General features: G+C 44.3%; 2 protein-coding genes across 7 annotated transcripts in view; both read right to left on the bottom strand.

Annotated features, from left to right (window-relative positions):
- Positions 1-8,172, bottom strand: part of INPP5D (inositol polyphosphate-5-phosphatase D) — a 56,430-nt gene extending 48,258 nt beyond the window's left edge. Inside the window, exons 1-2 of the mRNA XM_066556655.1 lie at positions 8,107-8,172; positions 886-1,117 (exon numbers count right to left, since the gene is read on the bottom strand). Of these exons, the coding sequence (XP_066412752.1) occupies positions 886-1,019 (134 nt within the window). The 5' untranslated portion in view covers positions 1,020-1,117; positions 8,107-8,172. The remainder of the gene's footprint in view (positions 1-885; positions 1,118-8,106) is intronic.
- Positions 5,265-21,574, bottom strand: part of NEU2 (neuraminidase 2) — a 37,399-nt gene continuing 21,089 nt past the window's right edge. For 4 of the 6 annotated variants that reach the window (XM_066556662.1, XM_066556658.1, XM_066556663.1 and 1 more), the window contains 3 exons: positions 11,686-11,816; positions 8,107-8,311; positions 5,265-6,375 (listed from right to left, as the gene is read on the bottom strand). In XM_066556662.1, coding sequence (XP_066412759.1) covers positions 5,437-6,375; positions 8,107-8,307 — 1,140 coding nt within the window. In that variant the 5' untranslated portion in view covers positions 8,308-8,311; positions 11,686-11,816 and the 3' untranslated portion in view covers positions 5,265-5,436. The remainder of the gene's footprint in view (positions 6,376-8,106; positions 8,312-11,685; positions 11,817-21,574) is intronic. The other 2 variants (XM_066556660.1, XM_066556661.1) reach the window with 1 other exon arrangement.

Genomic DNA, 21,574 nt, shown 5'->3' with positions numbered 1-21,574 from the left:
TGAGAAACCTGCTAGCAATGTTTGTAATGTAATATGGGGTAAAGATTAAATTAGTTGCATCAATCTGCTACAAAAAATGGCAGCAAAGAGGATCTGATAGAGTCCCACAAGGGCTCTCTTGATCTCTCCTAAGCAAGGAGCAACTGTCTGATCTCTCTGTAAGACAAAGTTAAATGTCTCAGATTTTACTTATTGACTTCAGTTTCCTCTCACTCCTGCTTTCCTGCCTCCAGGAAAAAACTGCCTCTCACAAACCCAGGGCAGGAGGCCTTGCTCTCTGGTTCCTGACCTAACCCAGAATGAGGGGATCAGGGCTGCCAGCACTTCTCTCCCTCTTCCCCACATGAAACGTTTACCCCGTGAGCCACATTAATGATGCAGGTGGAATCACTGCTCTGCTGGGTATCCTATGCACAGCTCCAGGAACTATTTCAAGCCTTTTGCTGAATGCAACACAGTACAAGCAGGGAGCTCAAACATACACTAAACCAGAGCAAGAAAAGTGCCTGGGAGGTCCCAGGCTCGGGACTGGGGTCACTAAAGATAAATATTTGACCCAAGTTGTTAAGACACTCCAGAAGTTCAAGAGGTTATTTTCTCTCAAAGCACAGCAGCAGTGCCTTTGACCATTCTCTCCTTTAGAATCAGGGGCAAGAGCAGCATGAGCAGTACAGCAGTACATAAACCATGGGTTTATTCAGCCTGGCTCCTAACCCTTCCCCACCCCATGGCCCAGTCTGGTAAAACCAGCGGTGCTCTGAGGAAGGCTGCACGTTCCCAGTGAGTACAGCACCTGTTTGCCTGTGTGCAGGGGAGGAGGCAGGAGTGACCCCTGCCCAGCAGGGTCAGCAGTGTGGGCAAGGGCGCGGAGAACGCTGTACTTACAGCACGCAGAGTGCATATGCTGAAGCAATTGACTCACTGGCCCGCACAAGGAAGCTGCCGTCCTTGCCTACTTTGGAGAGCAGGTCTTCAGCTCTGGAGCGAGTGATGTTGCCGTGGTACCAGCACTGATCCATTGCTGGAGCTGGAGAAAACCTGAATGCCAGCACAGGAGCTGCCAGAGCTGCCTGTGTGTCTGTGTGTAACGATCAGCCAGCTTCAGCTCACCAGCTTCCTGTTTCAATAGCACAGAGAGGGAAAGGAAACTCAGCCACGGACAACTTCCTCAACTCAAACAGCTAAGAGAGTGAGTGTGACATATCCCTGCAGCCCCCACTCTCCCTCTTCATGCTGCTGCTGAAGTGACTAGCAAGCCCACGTTCCCTGCCTTTCCCTCCTGCTTTGTGTCCAAAAGTCCCAGCTGGTGATCTCTTCTGCTCCCTCACAGATTCAGTCCCCCAGGCTTTGGTGGCCTGCCGTCCAATTTACAATCTCCTGCCAGATCCTTTGAGTTTTCATCTTTTTCCTGTCTCTCTGTCCTACCCACTACAGGTCTCCATGGGGAATAAATAAATCTCTGATCAGAAACACACTGTCCATTAGGATACATAGCACTGACTGCCCCATTCCTGCCTTGACTAGTCCTATCTAACTAGGTGTGAGGAGGGAACTTCAAAGAATTGAAAAGATAAAATAACTACTGCATGTCTCCATGCATAGAAGCAGACTGAAAGGCTGATTTGTGCTAGGGATTTTTGACCAAAGCCCCCTGTGAGCTACTGTGAGAGGGATTCAAAGATCTTTCCTACTCTAAATCCCCAAAGGTGGGATAGAGCAAAGCTGTGTCTGCAACCTGCGTCAGAGAGGGGAGAACTGGGGCTTTCACTTCCCTTTTCTTTGTATGTACATCTGTCCCTCAGCTATGCTGTGTGGCATGCTTAGTGCTGCATCTCCAAGACATATTTGCAGCAATGCCAGAACATTCCTACAGGGGCACTGCCTGCATGACAATTTTGGTTGTCTATCCTGTACCTCCAACCACTCTGCTCTCTGCACATCCACATTTGAGCTATACCTGAAAGCAGCAGCTGAGCTGGGACCAAAGTCCAGAGGCAGAGGAAAGGTGCAAACCCTGCTAGCCCTATGCAACCCTTGGTTCCCAGACCCAGGAGGAGTGCTGAAACTGCAGTACCTGGACCATGCATGAAGTGCTGTACACTGCATGGACAGCAAGGCAGGAGAGAACAGACTGTCAGTGCAAATGCGTGGGTGTGTAAAAGGAGAGTGAACCAGCATAACCCAGCATCCATCCCTCTAAGCCTTCTTGTTGCTTTCAGCTATGCAGAGGCTTGGTCTGCAGTGTCCAGCTTAACCTCTGCAGTAAGATGAAACTGTGGGCAGCAGCAGCCCAAAGCTGTGTGGCCAGAGCAGGGCCCTGCTAGATGAGCTGAACTGCACCGTGCAGGGCTTCCTGTCCATGCTGAGCAAGCACTGTCTGCACATGAGAATTAGCTCAGCTGAACCTGGCCTTCAGCTCCACCAACATCCACACAGGCCCTTAGCAGACAAACTCCTAGGGATTCGGGTGCCTCAATGGAGTCAGACACAGAATGCCATTAAGTGGTTCTGCCACTAGCTGTAAGCTACAGAGTGTTACAAACTCTATTCTCCCAACCAAAATGAGAGTCTGCATATGGCAAAGGCACCATGCAGCTGCTCTGACAGCCCTGCCTGGCCACAGTGCACTGCTAACCTTACCTGCCCCAAATCCTTGGGATTTCTGGTATCTCCAGAAGCTTCTCTGGAGCACAGCTGCAGCAGGAAGCAAAACAGCTCTGAATGTCAACCACCACTCGACCTCACAGTGCTCTCCATACAACAGAAATGTATCTGGATGCAGAGTGGACAGAGCTGCTCACAACACCAATTTTGATAGAATGAAACTGTTTGGAGAGCTTCTCCTGATCTTCTGCAAACTACCACCAGGTAACAAGTACAAGCCCTCATTAGACATCTGAGACTAATCAGTTGCATACTTAGCTCCTATCCATCCCACCACCAACATAGATTTTTAGCAATCTGCTGCTATTTCCTTCAAATCCCATGTCCAGGCACACACTAGTCCTTAACTTGGAGACAAAAAAAAGGGGAAGAGATCCAAGTACAAATGATGACTGTGACAATTGAATGCACAGGCTGGTTTCTGTGATTATTTCTTCATCCTAAAAGAAAGCACAGTACAGCTTCAGTGGCTCAAAAGGTAAATCCCAATCCCATAATATAAACAGCTCTGTGATCCCTAATGACTTGTTAGCGTGGAATAATATCTTATCTCTAAGACACTATAATAGACACTTTATCTGAACTGGTTTTGCTATAGATGTCCAGGTAGTACTGTACCAGCCTCTCCAGAACCAGTAAATAAATACTGTCTGTGGCATCATTCAAGATGTACAGTGGTCACTCAACCCCTCCTCCCCACTTATATTCAGCCTGTGCACTGCATCAGCATGGGAACTGCCAGGCTTGGCCAGGTAGAAACTTAAGTATGCATTTCCATGTCACGAAACTAAAGTATTCCATAGTATCTGATGAGGAGGTTAAGTCTATAGGGCAGCAGTTAGCTTTGCAGAAATCTAAATATACCATTCCTTAATTAGGCATCAGTGATAGGCTGTTGGCCACAAAGGTTATTTAGATTCTGGCCTACATATAAGTAATACCCAAAAAGCACTGACTACCTGAGCCACTCTGCTACTCCAGCCCAGCATGTTACTGACCTGCTGCTTGGGAAAAGCTTGACAAGTTAGCAGTGTATCTGTGAAGGTCACAAGATCCCTTCACTCCCTTGGTATCTGCAGCATCCAGGTGCCCTGAAACAAATCTCCATAGTGAGGAAAGTCAGGGCCTTTTTTCCCAACACCCATGAAAGCTGTCAGTAGTAAAAGGCAAGGGTAGGAGCACTGTGCTAGCAGAGACTCATGGACCTGAGCAGTGACACTGCAAAGGATCCTATGGGACTTGGTAGTGTTCACCAAAGGGGATGTGTTCTGAGAGACCTCTGAAAAGCAAGAGTTTTTCTTCACCAAGAGGGTGAACAAACATATTTTCCTTGCAGTCATTGAACGTGTGCACACACACAGGATACAACACACACAGGAAACAAACACAGACTGGTTCATACGCAGAATTTTGTCCAGAGGCATGGGCAACACTTTCCTAGCTCCATTTGCTCGGATGTGTATTACATGGTAGCCATTTGTTCCTGGTCAGTCCCTTGTGTAGTCATTGTATAATGCCTCTTTTCAAAACACACTGTACAGTAGTAGAATAGTGTCTCTCTCACCAAAACTAGAGCTGTTTCATTCAGAAATCTTCTGAAAATCTGTCTACATTGGAAAGCCTTCCAGCTTGAGTGTTTTATGTTTCTCTGGCCTTGGTCAGTTCTCCTTCCTCTGACACTGGTGCTTTTTTGCTGAAAGTGGGGCAATGTTATTTGTTTGACATAGTGCCTCATATGCCAATAATACTCTGTAATAACAAGACATGGGGTTGTCAACAATAAGAGTAGTTGCTATGTGGATCATAGCTTGGCAGTTGTGTTAGAAAGACCATCAAGCACTTCCCCTCCTGACTAAATTGGGAGCTCCCTCTGCAGACCTGTCCCGATCCTGCAGTTTCCATATAGGCAAAATGCCACCTTTGCCACTTGCTCTGTCCCCAGTGTAGAAGGGTCCTGGTGTCCTCATTGACTCCTACTAACACTGCCCAGGGAGAGGGAGCAGCCAGAGCAGACAAGGCTGTGGTTTTCTAACACATGGGAAACTGCACCTTCTCAATGCAAAAAGGGCGAGTAAGCAAGAAAACACAGCATGGGAAGTAAGGAGAAGGTTAAATTAGGCAGAAGCCTCTGGGGTGCCTGGGAACTCAACAAGGCAGCCTCAAAAATACTGAAGAAGTTGGCATGGAATATCCCAAGAGCAAGGCATCACATGGCCTTACTGAAATAAGGAGACAGAAAACCCTGGAAATTACAGGTGCCTGCATTCCTACACTGGCTGCAAGAAACATTGCTCCTTACCAGAGCCAAAGCAGCTTCCTGAAGAAGATGACAGCAGATATAGGGTAGTAAGCCCAGTGCCCTCTCTAGAAGTTTCTCCACAACTTACTAAATACCACTCAGCATAACCCTGCTGCCATTTGTTCCCTTGCAGTCCCTGCACTGTCAGCACACTGATGTCCCTGATGAAGTCTGTCAGAGACCTCAAGGTGAGAAGCCCTATACAAAGGTCACACTTGTTTTGGGCACGTGATGTGTAAAAAAGCAGCCAAAGAGAAAGGCAAAAAGGGAGAACAGGCAATAGAAAACAAAACCAAATGTGTTAAGTTGTGGTATGTTTAATGGACTTCACAATCTACAGACAGAACAAGCCAACACCAAACTATGTGTGCAGCAGGAACAAAAAAATCCCTTTTGCTGAGGGATAAGAAATGACAGTAAAAAGCATCAGCAAAGATGGTTTTCAGAGGGATGCTGATGGAAAGGCTTGAGACTCAGTGTTCTGAGGGAAAGGCTTGCTTCAAAGTGAACATGACAAAAATCATCTCTTCACATTGTCTGTGGGTCCCATATTCAAAGAGGCAGGAGAACAAAGGTGAGCCATCAGGCCCAACGCCCATGTACTGCAGATCCGAATAAGCACACAGACCCTTGAAGAGTATGCTGGGTTTTGTCCAGTGTGCTGGATTTAAAGGGCTTTTGTTGAGGTAAATTCCTAAATCTTTTCGACCCCTTGGGTCTGTAGGATGAGCGTAGAGTAACCAACTGTCTTGACATCTTGCATCTGGGGGAGGTGGGAAGGCAGTAACACTCCCATGGCATCCCGAGGGAGGTTCTATTAGCATTTCAACCCGCTGGCCTCCCTCAAAGTCCAGCCCATGGTTGTAGCTGACAGCCTGGATCCTGGCTCCCCTGTTGCTCCTTGCATTGCAGTAAAGGACCTTTCTGCCACAGGTATGCACCTCTGCTACCTGGCACTCCACTGCACTCTCCCCCCCCACAAAGTTCCCCTTCTCCCATGTTGCCCCATGGTCAGAGCTGATGAAGCAGAAGGCATGAGGGGTGGGGTGTTGCTTGGGGTCCAAGATACGATAGGCATAGGCAGGAATCACAAGGCTCCGGGCCTCATCGAGCAACTGTAGTCCATGACCTGGCCCCACCGCAAAGGTGGCCCAGTTCTTGTACTCATTCCTAATGGTCCTGTCAGTGACATCCTGGGCAGCACTCCAGGTGCGTCCTTGGTCCATGCTAGTGACATAGCAGAGACGTACCAGGTTGATCTTTGTCCTCAGCTGATGCTGCTCAGAGATCTTTCCTGGGACAGCTATGAAGAACAAGATGAGTTTTCCCGAGACTTCATCATATACGGGGCAGGGGTTCATAGATCGGTGGCCTTCAAGCTTTGCACTGACAAGGGTCTCCATCCTTTTCCACTGCCACAGTCCGTGGGAAGGGAGACAAGAATGGAACACACTGTTACAAAGAGACCCACATTATAGTGCAAGGATGTCTGGATAAAAGCCACAGAAGAGCATGGGAAGAACAGAAGTAGGATAATGGATAGAGCAAGAAATGGGAAGACAATAATCTGCCATCGTCAAAGGAAAGTGAAAATTATTTTGATGACACGAAGCATGTACACTTCACCAAGCATGTGGGTTATGTCCTTTTCAATTACTACTCCCTGAGGAACTGATAGTTCCATATCTCAATGCAGCTGGTGGCTGATGACACCCTTTAAAAAGCTACAGTGGCTGAATTTTCAGAAATCCTCACAAATATATATATGGCACACAGACATGCCCAGTGGTCAAAATGTGCTAGTACAGACACTGTGCTGTGTCAATGTTTTTTAGGAAGTCACAGAGAAACCCAAGCCCTTTTCAAGCATCCTGGATGATGACAAATCCCTGCTCATTCAGGCTCCTGTTCCTCCACTTTGATGTGAATGTATGTGAATGGGCAACCCAGCCTACACTGAAGCACCTTGCGAGGGCTGGTTACGTGACTCTGGTGTGGAGATTTGGACCCTGAGCTGTCTGATTCAGAAAATAGGTCGTAGAGCTGGTATAACTACCCAGCAAGCCCTGTTTTCTTCAAATGAATAGCATATAACGCAATCATGTTTCTAACACTAGCATTGCAATTAGAAAACTATGACTACATGATGTCATTGGCTTGGTAAGCAAAGCAGTAGTTTTCAGTAAGATTATATTAATTAACTTTACTGCCCTGATTTGCTGATTAGCCTTTTTGTTCATATCTTTTCTGTTTCTATCCAACTAATACTAACTTTTATTGAAAATTTAGTACTTCCATTTTAAAAAATTCTAGCATGTGAACACAAATTACTAAGTTTATGACCAACTGAACCCCACTAACTGAATTACATGGAGTTACACAAGATGTTACCTGAATGGTATGACACTGCAGGTGGGCTCAGAGGCTGCTTCTGCTAGGCAGACTCCAGCTCTTAAGAGCCTATAATCTAAGACAACCAACGAAGGTTTGGAATAGAAAAATATAATTACTTTTTTTTTTTCCCCAAGACATTCATGTCTTTGCATATGCAAAAAGTTATTATAAATAGAGTTTCCACCACCCCCAGCCACCCGGCAGCATAACTGTTAATAATAACTGGTAGGTTAATAAGGTAGCCAATTCACTGGCACCAGCAAACCAGACACTTTTTTTTTGCATGGAGACATGGAGAGACTAACTATTCTCAATTTAGATTGAGAAAGTAAGTCCTAAAACGATGAATTAAAAGAAAAAACAAAAACAGAATAGTCACTGATCTCTAATTTACTCCTCCCCATTGGTGTGGCATTTCTTCCTTGAGGCATTTCTGCCTCTCCACTGCATTTTTCCAGCTACAACAGGACTTTTGTCCCATCTCTGTATCTGCATCCCCAGCTCTGCAATGATGAGTTAAAGCCACCCCTAGAATATCTACTCCATTTTAGTCCCCCCAACAGCTGCCCATAGGGTTGAATCCCAGCAATGATAATGAGACGTGCATTATTTATAGGCAGATTTGTCTCCTGTACCTGGGGAGGAGAAGCTGCCCTGTCCCTACAGCAAGAGGGCAAATACATTCCACTCACTGTGGGCAGGTGGGCAGAACAGGGGGCAGTGTCCCCCGCTTCTCCCTGCACTGGTACCTGAACGTGCTGCGTGGCTGGGTCGTACACGCCCCTGCGCATGACTATCAGCTTGGCATGTTCATCCACCAGGTCCTCTCGCTCCTCAGCAAAGGCCAGGATGATGCTGAACCGCGGCAGGTAGAGCAGGGCTGGAATTCGATAGCTCCAGGTACCGTTCCGGAATAACGTTTCCTGCTGCAGGAGAGGGAACGCAGCCATTGTGCTAGGGAGAAGAGACAAAGCACACTGCATTTTGACCCAGCAAAGTGTCATGGGGCAGATTCCACTGCTTTTTGCTCTCTCTGCTCAGTGGGACCTGTCAGGCATTGAAACATACTTTCAGATTTGTATTTTCCTTCTGCTTTTCCAAAGAGAACCTGTGCGTAGCATACTAGCTGGAACTCAGGCCAAACTTACCCCAGGAACAGCCTGGTTGGTCTGACTGGAGTGTCGCAAGGTAAGTACACCAAATACAGTTAATTAAAAAGCTGTGCTTTGTTTTGTCTTTTTAATTAAATGCACAGGCTGGGTATTTTTGTTTGGTTTTGTTTACTCTAATTCAGAAAACTGTTGATAATAAGACATTGTAGTAGTTTTCCTCAGAAGACCATTAATTTCTCTGTTGAGGTTGTATCCAAAACTTGGCACAGAACTTCCACTTTGCCAAATAGGAGCTTAAAATCCCATATAAATGACACACTGAGGCAATCCCTGGCCCCAGGTGTGTCCCAGTTTGAGGACGGCAAGCACTGAGCATGAATAAGGAAAGGAAAAGAACACCCCTCCTTCCATAAGATCAAAAAACAGTCTGAATGGTGTCACATCACTTGGGATATGACCAGGCAGAAACCTTGTCCTCTTTACAATGATTTAATAGCAATGTTATGAAGGAAAGCAAACATGAGGGACAATTTAAGGAAGCTGCCACTGTGTAACTGGTCTGTGCTATGCGCCCACATATCCTCTCTTCCCCTCCTCAGACCTACTTGGCCCTCTGTCCTCTTGCACCAGTGAGCCAACTCACCCCAGTATAAAAGCCAGTAGATGAAGGGATTTGTGTCTCAGCAGATGGAGAAAAAATAAGAAAGAAAAAAATAGAAAAATATAAAAGGAAAAAAAAAAATTTACATGATGTACCAGAAACTGAAGGCTTGGATATTCCCTGCTCAGCAGAGAAGGTGGGGAAGAAAAAAAAGAAAAATAAATATTAAAAAATCAAGCCTTAGATCTCTGACGCATTGAGTGGGTAGGATGGCAGGAAGAAGATGACAATACACTATGAGTAAGAAATTCAAATGCCTCCTACCTCACTGAGGCAAGACTTGCTGCCCTCTTCGTTGAGGATTCTCCTATTTACCTAAATCTTAGAAAGTGCTGTAGCAACTACTGGACATGGATGAGCTCCTGATGTTCTTGAAGGCTGCCTTGATAATTCAGGACCAGATATGGAGGCAGCTTCAGAGTGCTTGTACCTACCTGAAGAATAGTTTGCACTCTTCCATCTTTTAGAAGATTATATTAGCCAGCCTAACTAACATAGACTTGGTCAATTTTTTTTTCAGTGTTTATTTATGAGTTAGGAAAACAAATAAACTGAGTTTATCCTCCAGACAAGTCTGAAGCACAAGGTGAGCTAGCTTACAGGACCATATATTCCACTCTATCCAGATCCATAGCTAGGCAGCAAGCATTCAAATATTCCTTCCTTCCACCTTCCAGGTGCTACAAATATCAGTCAGATTTTTGAACTCACAGCACTTCTCAGAAGAGTCTGAACTGCACTGCTCCAGCTAAAGCCAGCTGTACAGTCCACAGCAAGCCCCAGCCCCACTGCCACTCTGATCCAATGGCACTGGAAAGGGAAGTCAATCTCCCAGGAGCAGCTGCTCCCTCCTCCCTGTCACAGAAGATAAAGCAGTGTGAGGAAAGGCAGCAGCACTGCTACCATACAGAGTGTTACCAGAGCTGGATCACAGCTATCCATGCAATAACATGAAGGAAATAGGAAGACCTTCCCAGAACAAATAACTGTGCTGTTTGCTACTTACCAGCATGGATCTGGCTATTTATGGCTCCTGAAAGAGAAACTCACCAGTGTGCTTCCAGACTATTTAAAGGGAGATTATTTAAAGGGAGATTAGTCAGCCTGTCTAGTGCAGCACAGGTTCCCTAGTGTTCCTGTTCATAATGCCATCCTGATCTTGCAGTCCTGCTTCAGAGCAGGGCAACAGGGAAGGAAAAGAAAGGGAAAAAAAATAAGAAGAAAAAGAGAGAGAGACAGAGAGATCTGGGCTGGTCTGTGAATCCCTTGATGAAAAGCCAAGAGACTGCTGCCACAGGAGGCCATGCTGCAGCCTGCTGCACACGAGTCCCTCCTGTCTGAGCCTGTCACCTGCACACAGCTCTGCCCACACTCTCAGCCCCCCTGTGACATGCTCACTGTGAGTGTCACAACATCTTCCACTTACTGCCAAATGGGGATTGAGGAAATAGCTGAACTGGGAATAGCTGCCATAGAAACAAGCCTGAGGTTCCTGGACACAGCAACTATAATCAAGGAAAATACTGGAATCAAGTGACATTTCCATCTATCCAGAGACTAAATAGAGATACGTGTGAGTGTGTGTGTATATATGCTTGTACATACACTCCCTACACACAGTGTGGGTATTATGGCTGTATGCATATATATACATGCTATGTATCCATCTGCAGAGAAACTTTTCTATCCTTTTTTAAACACACAAAGTCAGTATTCAGCTTTTTCTATGTTCTTCCTTGTGGATTCTCATGCAGAGATTGAGTCATAACAGTGTGAGTTTCACACAGAATCAAAAATGAAGCATCTTTAAATAAGTTTTAAATTCATAATATATATATTAAAAGAAAGCAAAATAGTGCTGTTTTAGTTACTTGTCCAGCCAACTGAAAGGAATTGATTTTTCTTTTGACCCCAACCTGTATTCAAAGGCACACCCACCAACTAGACCCTTCTGAATAAAAAAGAAGTAAAATTGGCAAATCATTGGCTGGACAGCCATACAAAGACTGTTCCAATGCTCATATTCCAGGACTGCTGGAATTCAAATCACACATGCTAGTCCTTCCAAGGCTACATTGCCAGGGGATGTGTGTGTCCATGATGCTACTTGGTTCCTAAACCTCACTGAAATAGCACTGGCTGGCCTGCAAGGAAGAAAACAGTGTTGCAGCCAGCACACCCCAAGGACATGGGCAAGACAAAGATCACAGCAGTACCTTTTGAAACACTAAGAGCTAAACTGGAATACAAAGGCCTGAAACAGAAGCAGGAGACTGGAGAGCTGTACACATGAACACAAAAATTGCTCAGACCAGTATCAACTCAACAACTTTGGAGAGAGAGTTAGCTGTACTTTCCTGAGCTACAGGAGTAAGAAAGGGGAACTGGATGTAGTAATTTTTTTTCTTAAGAGAAAAGAACATATCTGGTCACCTCTTTCTGGATGACAGAGATGCTAGTGAGGAGAAGGGAAATTTATCATGTAGCCATTAAGCCAATATCCCCTACTGCATTCTGTTTTTTACTGGAGTCTTTAGTTTATTTTCCAGACTTACCCTTGCAAAGTGTCGTGTTCGAGGAGGCTGATGTTTACCTGCAATTCCTCTCCAAGGCACGAGGGAAGCTGCACTGAGATCCCATACTTCACCTCTGGGCAGGACTGGGCAGACAGGGAATGATGAGCACACTGCAAACAGTAAGAGAAGAGGGAGTTAAACTGGAGGAAGCCATTACTCATCATTTGCAAGTTACACAGCTGTAATGATTTCCAAAGCAGAGACTGTTTCCAGCACACCAGAAGAGTCAAAAGAAATAACAGTGGTCAACAAGTGAATCTATGATGGATTTAGTCCCTGGAAATAGTCCAAGTGGCAGAAAGGAGAGGTGCTGGTAGACACCAGGAGAGGGTACTTGTTCCTTCCACTTTTGTCCTTCAAGGCAGCTCACACAGACTTGGAGCAGGATGAGCCATTGCATGTTTATTTGCTTTAATCCTCTCCAAGAAAAGTGAGTAAAAAGCATAGCATTTCCACTGGCCTCAGCTTCTGTAAAAACCTGTTCTGAACATGATCAGAACCAAGCTGAAATGACAGCATGTCTTTAAAACAAAACAACAGAAATAAGGTAATATGCTGAACTTGATCCCTTGGTCCCTGTCAGAGAGCTCTACACCCTGTGGAGCAGGTAGCTTGTTCTTGAATGATTTCAGATAGATCCCAGAAACTCATTAAGGCAGACTCTGGGGGAAAAAACACAATCAAAAAACCCAGAGAGAGTCAAATACGAAACTCAACTAAAATTCTGCTTTTCAAGGCAAGTGCAAGAACCCAGGACTGCTCATTTTCTACTCGGCATCAGACCTGGACTTACAGTGCTTTCCAAATGTATAAAGTCAACCAAGCATTATGCCAAAACACACTCCTTGTCTCACTTGAAGGGAAATAAGACATTTCCCTTGGGATATTGCATAGAGGGGTCCCAGAAGTAGTCACATTCCAAGCCCAGTTGTATAGGGTTAAGAAATAGAAGCCCCAGTTTGCTTCTAGAATAATTGCTGCACAGCACACTCCTGTGTGGAAGCTTTCCTCCCTCCTAAGCAGCATAGCTGTGCCTGTTTCTGCCAAAGCCCAGCATCAGAGTGCTCCATCTTCAGCCTGCTTATGCCCTTAGACGAGACCCTACACTAAATCTAGGCTATGGAATTTCTTAACAAGCCAAGCAACACACATTTATTTAGTCTACTAAATCACCCTCAATGTAAAGTCAGAAAGATGTTATCAGCAAAAACTGTCAAACAATAAATCTTAAACAAACCTTAACATTCAGGATTCAAAACTGAAAAAGACACAAAACTGGATTTACTTTAATCCAGCAGCTAATCGAACTAAACTTTTTAACCACACAAGAAACAGAAAGTTTCTCTTGTGGTGCAAACATCATACCACATTCACAAGGGGATTTTCCATCACCACAGTACATGCTTTCCTAAACAATCAATCAGGATCTGCTTTCAAACTGTTGTGGCTCAGCTTGGCAGTAGCTCCTGTGCCTTAAAGTGGAGGTTTTCTTAGCAGGAGAGAAGAATTACATGGAGCAGCAGTATTTTTCTTAAAATATATTTGGTGGAGGAATACACAAACTGCATTCCTACTTGAACCTACAAAGTGTTGTAGTTACCTTTTTAGTTCCTAGCAATGTCCACAGTTATGAAAATAAAAAAAGGAAAAGGAAAAGAAAAAATACCTTTTTACTCTGTGTCTTCTGGAAGTCAGGTCAAAAGGCAAAAAACAACAGAACCAAAAACCACTCCTATTGGATTAGACAAAAGGGAGGCTCACCACACTCTTACCAAGTAATCTCCAACCCGCAAAATTATTTATGTTGGCAGCAATGTCAGCTGTCTTGGATCCCCAGAAAAAGCTATCAGCTGGCATATAAACACAAGCTGACATTTAAATAGCAAACCTGTTTTGCATATAAGGGGTGGTTCCATGGGAGGCAGACAAACAAAAGGGAAAGACTTCTACATTACCATAGTAATTAAGCAGCATGTTTCTACCTGCATGGGTTGCTGCACTGTGGCACAGCTGTTCGTTCTATACAGTTCAGCATGCTGTCTTATTTCTTGGTGCTCTACTCCCCTGGTGCTGAGGAAGGCAAAGTTCCTCTGATTGCAGCATGTGGACTCCCAGTGCTTTCCCTCAGAGTACTGAGCTCTGGGAAAGTTTGCCTAAAGAACCCATAAAATTGTTATAACCAACAGGTGATGGTGCTGTGATAATCTAACATTCTGTCTCCACACACCTCCAATCCACCAACATGTTCTTTCTGGATAAGAAATGGTTTAACATAGGAGTGGCCAAGCAGGAATGCAGGAATGATACATTCAGGCTGATGCATTCAGGTGCAGCTCCCAGAGCCTCTGTGGAAGTGTTTCAAAGGCCAAACTATCCCAGCAGCTGCAGGCAAGGAGCTACTGGGGGGAACCAAGCACAGGGAGGAGAGCACGAGCCTAAGGTCACACCTGAGGAAGAAAGAGATGGCAGTATCCCTTCTCCCAGCTATGCCCTGGCTGGCTGAGAGGCAGCACCTGCAGATGCTGCAAGTACCCAAGCAAATAATTTCACAACTACATTGTGCTACTGCTGTCAGAAATGACAGCAGTATCCCATTTCCAATCCCTTTTCTTGCTGCATCCCTTGCTTTCCTCTCTTCTCTATTGAGCTTCCATTGCTGCCATTAACACTTCTTATCTTTGAAGTGATCTGAAAGAATGAGAATAATAATCCTGTGAAGAGATCTTGCTAGTCATGGAAAAAGTCTCCTTTTTTCATGGCAGTTGTGGTTGATCTGGGCAAGCCAAATAGGAAGATGCAACGGTGTGGATTTACAAACAATCAGCTGAGCAACCAAATTAAGGTAATGCTTCTATATTACTCTGTTTCTCTTGAGCAACACTGTATCCTTTCCTGTGCCAGCAAGAATCCTCATTTTACCTTGGCAAGCCATCAGAGGATATGAGACTGGCAGAAAATTAATACGGGGGAAAAAAAACAACAAGTGAACTGTTTCTGCTGGGTCATTGTCCTGGATTGCATCAGCAAGAGTCCATCAAGCAGCAGAATCTGCAGTTGGAGCAGGAGCATGAAGCTGCTGACAGGAGGAGCAAACACACGACCCAGACTAGCACTTAGTCATTGGATCTAATTAGCTGCGTGGTGAAACCACACCCCGTGTTTACGAACCTTGCCTAACTGGGCAGGTAAAGCTTGGCCTTAATTGGGGCGCACAAGAGAAGACTGAAGGCATTTGTATCTCACTGCATTACCTGGAATCAAACAACAGTGTGAGGAAAAGTCCCTCCAGAGACAGTATCATTGACATCCACCAGATAGTAACTTTTAACAGTGGCTCCTGGAGAAAATCCAGAGTCAAGTAAAGTGGCAACAATTAATGGAGGACAAAAGATATTGAAGAGGCTGCTAAGGTGCAGTCTGCCTGAAAGCAAGACATGAATGATTGCTTTATGGATTTCTTCCCCTTTTTTCTTCTCCCTGGCTAGCAGCAGTGTTATTCAGGTGATTTTCTGAGTCACACACTTGGCTTCTGCAGCCAGACAACCCATAAATACTCATTTGTTTAACAGAAATCACCTTTCCCAGCTGCAGCTTAAAACTGGTTGTCCATCTCTTCTGAGTGACAGTCCCAAGTGTGGCTTGGTGTGGTGGCAATGGTGGCAGCATGCATATGGCAGAGTAGCTCTGCCTCTTGCCACCTCCCACCTCCCCTTATCGGCTCATCCTCTCTAAGTAAGATCCCACACATTCCCCTGCAGCCAGCTGGGGTGCCCCGCCTTTGACCCACTCCCCAGGACCAGTCAGTATCAGACATGGCTGTGCAGAAGCTAACAGCTTAGAAAGGCTAAGTCTACTCCTAAAATGAAGGATGTGCTGCTTAGTCCTGCTATGAGGTTAAAATTAGGCAATCTCAATGCCTGTGCAGGACAGTCCCACAATCAACACGCGGGCACCCCGCACTGCTTCCCTGCAGCCACCAACACCATGCCAGCATCCAGGCTCCAGCACTGCTCTTCAGCCTCCAGCCCACAGCACAAACCTCTATTTGCAAAAGCCCAGCCTTCTGATAAAAGAAAAAGTGCTTTTCCCAAACAACATGTTGTTCTGAAACTATTTTACAAAACTGTTCCTTAGTAACTATCAAAAATGGATGTCCCACCGTTGACATGCACAGCCTGATCCTCTTTCCTTTCAGTGTAAATCAAAATCAGTGTCACCACTGAAGTTTAAAACAGGTTTAGGTCTGAGGAAGATCAAAATCTTCACTTCTATTGTTCCACGCTTACTTCATTGCCCTTATATCTGATTGTTGTAATGAAAACGTTTTTAAAAAGGTTAAAAAATGCAAATGGGGTGTGTGGGTGCATTAATAAGAGGATATAAAAATAATGCAGAAGATAATATAATGACAGAATCCTGAACAATGGAGCATTTGAATTTGGAGGACCGTGTTCAGTTTTGGGTGTCACCTTTTAGGAAAGATATGGCAATAGCTGCAAATGGAGGCTGAGGAAGAGAATTCAGAAGCTAATGCTTATGAGCATATGTGAAAAGAAATTAGCAGGAAAACAAGAAATGGTACATCTAGTGAGTGACATGCAGTCCATTAAAAATTGCCAATGTATATTTCACTTGCAAAATGCTCAAACCTGATTCCATTGATTCCCAGCATCATTAGAAAGGCAAGGCTGGCTCAGGTAGTTCAGTGGTTTTGCTATGCTGTACAGTGTAGCTGCTGTTGTCAGGCAGCTGTAGTTCAGGTCAAGAGGTCTGTGGGGTCAGATCATGTGAAGCAGCAATTATACAGTAATTGCAAATTTTAAGTTAAAACATTATGTGTTGCCTTCCAGGCACTGGGGAACATGGTATCCTTGGTGCAGAAGATAAATCCTACAGACCTGGGCTTTGACTAAGTCTGATCTGTCTGGGAAGGGAAAAAAAAAGACAAGAAAAAGCCAAAGTAATAATAGTTATGAATGTAAGAAGCAAATACTAAGGCAGAGCTCTTTGGGAAATAGGGTCCCTTGGATGAGAAAACATCCGCTGTTTTCTTTTAATGCCAATTCTAGCTAGGGAAAAGAGCCTCTGAGCACATTTGAGACGAGCACCTCACTATCCTTATCAACTGTAGGTACAACAGGCATGAGGAGCTGGTACTTTTTGGGTTTGTACTCCTTCACACTCCACTGATTCCACTTTATATTACTTTTGATTTCCATCAGCACAGAATTTGCCAAGCACAGAATCCTGCTGCTGATGCCTCTCTCACAGTAAATACAATTTATTTCCTCACCCTGTGAAAAAAAATGGACAAAATAAAAAAAATATTCCCTTAACTCAAAGGGCATTACTCCATAGCAGACCTGTAAGCCTTCTGGCACTCCATGGTGAGTCATGGGTTTGTCACAGGGAAGCTTCCTCACCCTGTGTGAGACAACACCCAAAAAACAGCCTGCCTATTACACACATTACACCATTTCTCCATTTACTTTGCCCATTTGAAAGAAAAAAGAAAATACACTTTATTTTCATTAACAAAATGAATGGCATGATCTATGAGAAGCCAAGGAAGAGAGGTGGTGGTGAGGTTTGAATACAAAAAGAGGATTGTAGAAGCAGGATTTATTTAGCCTTCCAAAAAACACTGAGGAGGAGTCACTGCAGGAATTTAATGACTGGAAAATGCAATAAAACCGTAGTTCCTTGCTTCGTGTACTCTGCAGTGCTTGGACACTCAGATAAGTGAGTCTGAAGCGCAAGTCCAGCTAGATTCACCCTAGGCAACTCTTGCAACAGAGAGGAGCCCAAATTCCACTGCATCCTTCATTCCTGAGTCCTGCCAGCTCTCAGACCAGGGGTGCACAGGCCTGATGGTGACCTTGATTAATCATTACAGGAGTAATTGCTGGCAGCCCTCTATGCCAGGCCAAACCTTCAGCTGGTATAAAGGGACATTGACACTGGTGACCATAAATTTATGATGTTTGAGTTCAGATTAACCCAAGCTTAATTCAGTGAACATCTTCCATGGAGTAGGCTGGGAATACAGCTGCATTTTAAAAAGAGTAATGTTGTGACCAATTAAAATATTTTGAAACTAACAAGACACTTGGCAAGTTCAGTGAACTTCAAAATGAAAATAAAAACCAAAGGAAGGATTAGCATCAAATTCAGCAGGCTATGTGATGCTTTTTCTAAGAGTCAACCCAAATGCAGTCTTAAAAATACAAAGTGAGTTATCCAAGGATGAGGGGAAAAATCTCTCCTAGGAATAGCACTGATCCAAGCAATCACTAATATTTGTCTTCCTTTGAAGCACTGGGCCTAAGATGCCCCCAGAAGAGGGACATTCAAATCACAGCAAGCAAGTAACCTGGAAATAAGAAATAATTTCAAGAGGGAAAATTATCACAGGCATTTGGATTGATCCAAAAGGCCTTAAAATAAAACCAGGCTGGCTCTGCTGTATCCACCCCAGTGCCCAGGTATGTGAACACACATGAAATTAAGAAATGGCAATCTAAAAATAGTCATAAACATGTAGGTCTTTTCATCTCAAATGGCTGTAAATAATGTAAAGCAAGAGCAGTTTCTCATCCAGTGGGCCTTAAAAATGGAAGCAAATACTATTTACTGTTTCCACTTGAGTTTGCAGATTTGGACTGAAGTTTCACCCAGTTGTTAAAGATTTATACGGGAGGTTTAACAATCCCCTGTCATTAAGCCTTGGCACAAGCAGTGCAAAGGACGTTCAGGGCATATTTGTACTAACTTATCTGGGTAAAGAGAAAGCTGTTCCTTTACATTGTGTTTGCTGTGACTCTGGAAACTGAGCAAACAAAATCTGAGGCACACTTTACTCTCAAGCAGAACTGACATGAAGGTACAAGGACTGAAGGACACCAAACTTCTGTAGGACATACCTGCCTCTGGATCCACAACTGAATTGCAAATCCCTAACAATCTGGGGGAGATTAACTCAGACTTTTTGGAATACCTCGTCCCGATGGCAAATGAGAGACCGGCTCAGCCCCTGAATGTCAGGTGAGTTAAATCCTGTTCTGGGGGGATGCTGGAAGAGGAACTGCCCGAGGAAGAAACCTCAGGCCACAAACAAAGGCACAAACCCAGTGCCCAAGAAAGAACTGAAGGAGTCCTGTGCAAGCCAGAGAGAGCACAGTTGTGACACTGTTGAAACACTGGCTGACAGAGAGGAGAGACACCACTGGCACAAGCTGGTAGGCATAAAATCCACCACCCACAGGGAGGAAGCCTAGTCAGAGGGGAGACCCAGACTGCACAGAATGGCATTAATATGACCAACTGAACAGCAAACATTCCCAAACCAAACCAAGCTGTGTGTCTTTTTCCAGGGGCAGCACAAGTTGTGATTTTTCCTGTCAAATGGTTTATGTGTGATCTTGCTTTAAAAGATATATATATAAATAAAGACAGGAAATATGAAAAACAGCCTGTTTTCCTCTTACCTCCAGGCTGATCCTTCCCCTGAGCCAATTTTTCCTTTCACTCTCAGGAGGCCAATTGCTGTGAATCCAGTGTAGCTGTGAACTCTCTCCCAGCAATTATGTGTATTTTTAAATGCACGAAAGTAAACAAGGACTCAAATTTCATAAGAACAAGCTAGGTCTTCTGATCTTAAACTATCAACAGATTTGACCGTTAGAGTGGAGCTGTCACTTCCAGACCTAGTTTAAAGTAGGAAATTGTACTAAAATAATGAAAGCTATTTAGAATATTTTGCTGAACCTGCAAGAAGTACTAATTGGCTGGCATCCATTTTATGAGACAGACAGGTATTTTATTCAGAGCTGATTTTCTACAGATACAAATTGGGACTGTTAACTTGAAACTACTTTAAGAAATACAGGAGTATGTATGAAACACCACACTAACTGCCAGACAAGAAGAAGCCAAAGAACCCATTGTCCCACACTGCTATATTTTGCCCAGGACATTTGCAAGACAATGTAAAATGCTTTAACAATATAATTACCCTCATCTGTCCCTGAGTATGTGGCCAGTGCCTGGGGATTTCACTCAGCTTTTCTTTTTGAAAGTAGCTTGTTCTGTGATTTCTATAGGCAATTATAATTTCCCCCCCAATAATTATTGGAGAAAATAATGCATGTTTCCAAGCAGCACCCCATGGAAACTGCTCCATCATATCTAAAATAAGGAAAATTGACAAGACTCAGTAACAGCCTGGAACAATCTGGAAGTCTCATCTCCCTCTTGCCTTCTCTTTCCTATGTGAAATCATCTTGGAAACAGATGTCTATGATAAAACAGGTCAAGCAGGTTACTCAATCTGCAAAACTTGGACTTTGCTGTTCCAAAAGGGAGCAATTCCTAAAACAAGAACCTTTTTTAGGAGCAGTTGCAGTCAGCTCAAATAAAACTTAAAAAGAACAGCAGGGCCACTGAGGAACTAGAAATCTAGACAAGATGCTTGCTTTTCACTTGGGGACTGAAATGTAGAAAACATGAAATGAAAAATAACCAAAACCAGGAGAATTTTCAAACTAGTTCATTTTTTCCTTTAATTACATTATGTTTCAGAGTTCTTTTGAGCACATCAGGTTATCTCATGTCATGCTCTTGCACTTACATTGAGTTCCTGCTTAAGTAACTCAGAAGAAAAAAGACAAGAAAAATGCAGGAGTATTCACAAACTATAATATACTGCTCCCAGTCCAGAGGTGGGGAACTGACATGCTCAAGATTGCTCAGGGAACTGCGGTAGAGCGAAGAAATTACATCTACTCTCCCAGAACCCGATCCTGTGCCACAGCTATGAGATTAACTACCCTCGTCCCAGCCTTCCTCCTTCTGTGCTTAAAAACTGGGAATGAAGAGGAGGGTAAAAACTGCTGTTAGAAGGAAAGATCCAGAAAGGAAAGATTTGCCAACCTTTCCGAGCACTTGGGTAAAGTGAGCTATAGAATTGCAGTTGCAGACAGCATGGCACTAATGTGACAAGAAGATGGACACTCCCTGTCCCTATACATGCAGCCAGAGCACTGCGTATGTCCCTCATTTTCTACAGTGCCATGCTGGCTAGTGCTGCAGCTGGCAAATTAGAAGCAAGTGGGGAAAGCTTGGGGTTGATTGCATAAGCACTGGCTTAGTCCCACAGTACTGGGAGAGAAGAGGCAGCTCCGGGAGCTGCAGTCCAGCAAGCTTCTCTTCCCACCAGGGTCCAAAAATGGCCGCTCTGAAGAGGAAGTTTGCATCGGTCAATGCTGTTTGCTAATGAGTTTCCAGAGCTGTGTATCAAGTGCTTTTCCTGAGTTATTAAAGACCCATGCAGTCAGAGTAACAGGCTGTAAGAATAGAATCAGCTCATGTCATGTTTGAAATTAGCTGAAATTAGCTTGATGCAGTTGACAAGGATAGCATGGCATACCAGCACTCCAAACCTGCCTGGCTTTTCAAACTAGCAGAAACCAGCCTAACAGGATGCTGATGTCTTAGTGACTCCTGGCTCTCTTGTAGCTACACATTTGCAAGCAGATTCACCAAACAGGCACTCCTTAGACCCTCCACCCAATAAACACCAAGGGAGGAAAAAGTGAGAACTCTGCTATTTCTTGATCAACAAAATTCTTTTCCCTGCTTCTGTATGGAAGCTTTCAAATGAAAAACCCTATGAATTCTTACCTTTCTGCAGTTCAAACAACCACCCATGCTCATTTCTTCCATAACAAGTGTCTAATACACAACCAGCAAATCTAGAAATAGAAATGGGCATCATTATATTTTTCCCCAAGAGCAGCACAGGTGTTGTCTGCCCAAGGGACACTTGGCCTGTTTGCTTACTAATGAGTCTGTCTTGAAAAGCTTCAAC

The sequence above is a fragment of the Molothrus aeneus genome, chromosome 10 (genome assembly GCF_037042795.1).
Source record: "Molothrus aeneus isolate 106 chromosome 10, BPBGC_Maene_1.0, whole genome shotgun sequence".
NCBI classification, from domain to species: domain Eukaryota; kingdom Metazoa; phylum Chordata; class Aves; order Passeriformes; family Icteridae; genus Molothrus; species Molothrus aeneus.
The sequence above is the reverse complement of the archived record's forward strand: the minus strand, read 5'-3'. Positions and strand labels throughout refer to the sequence as shown.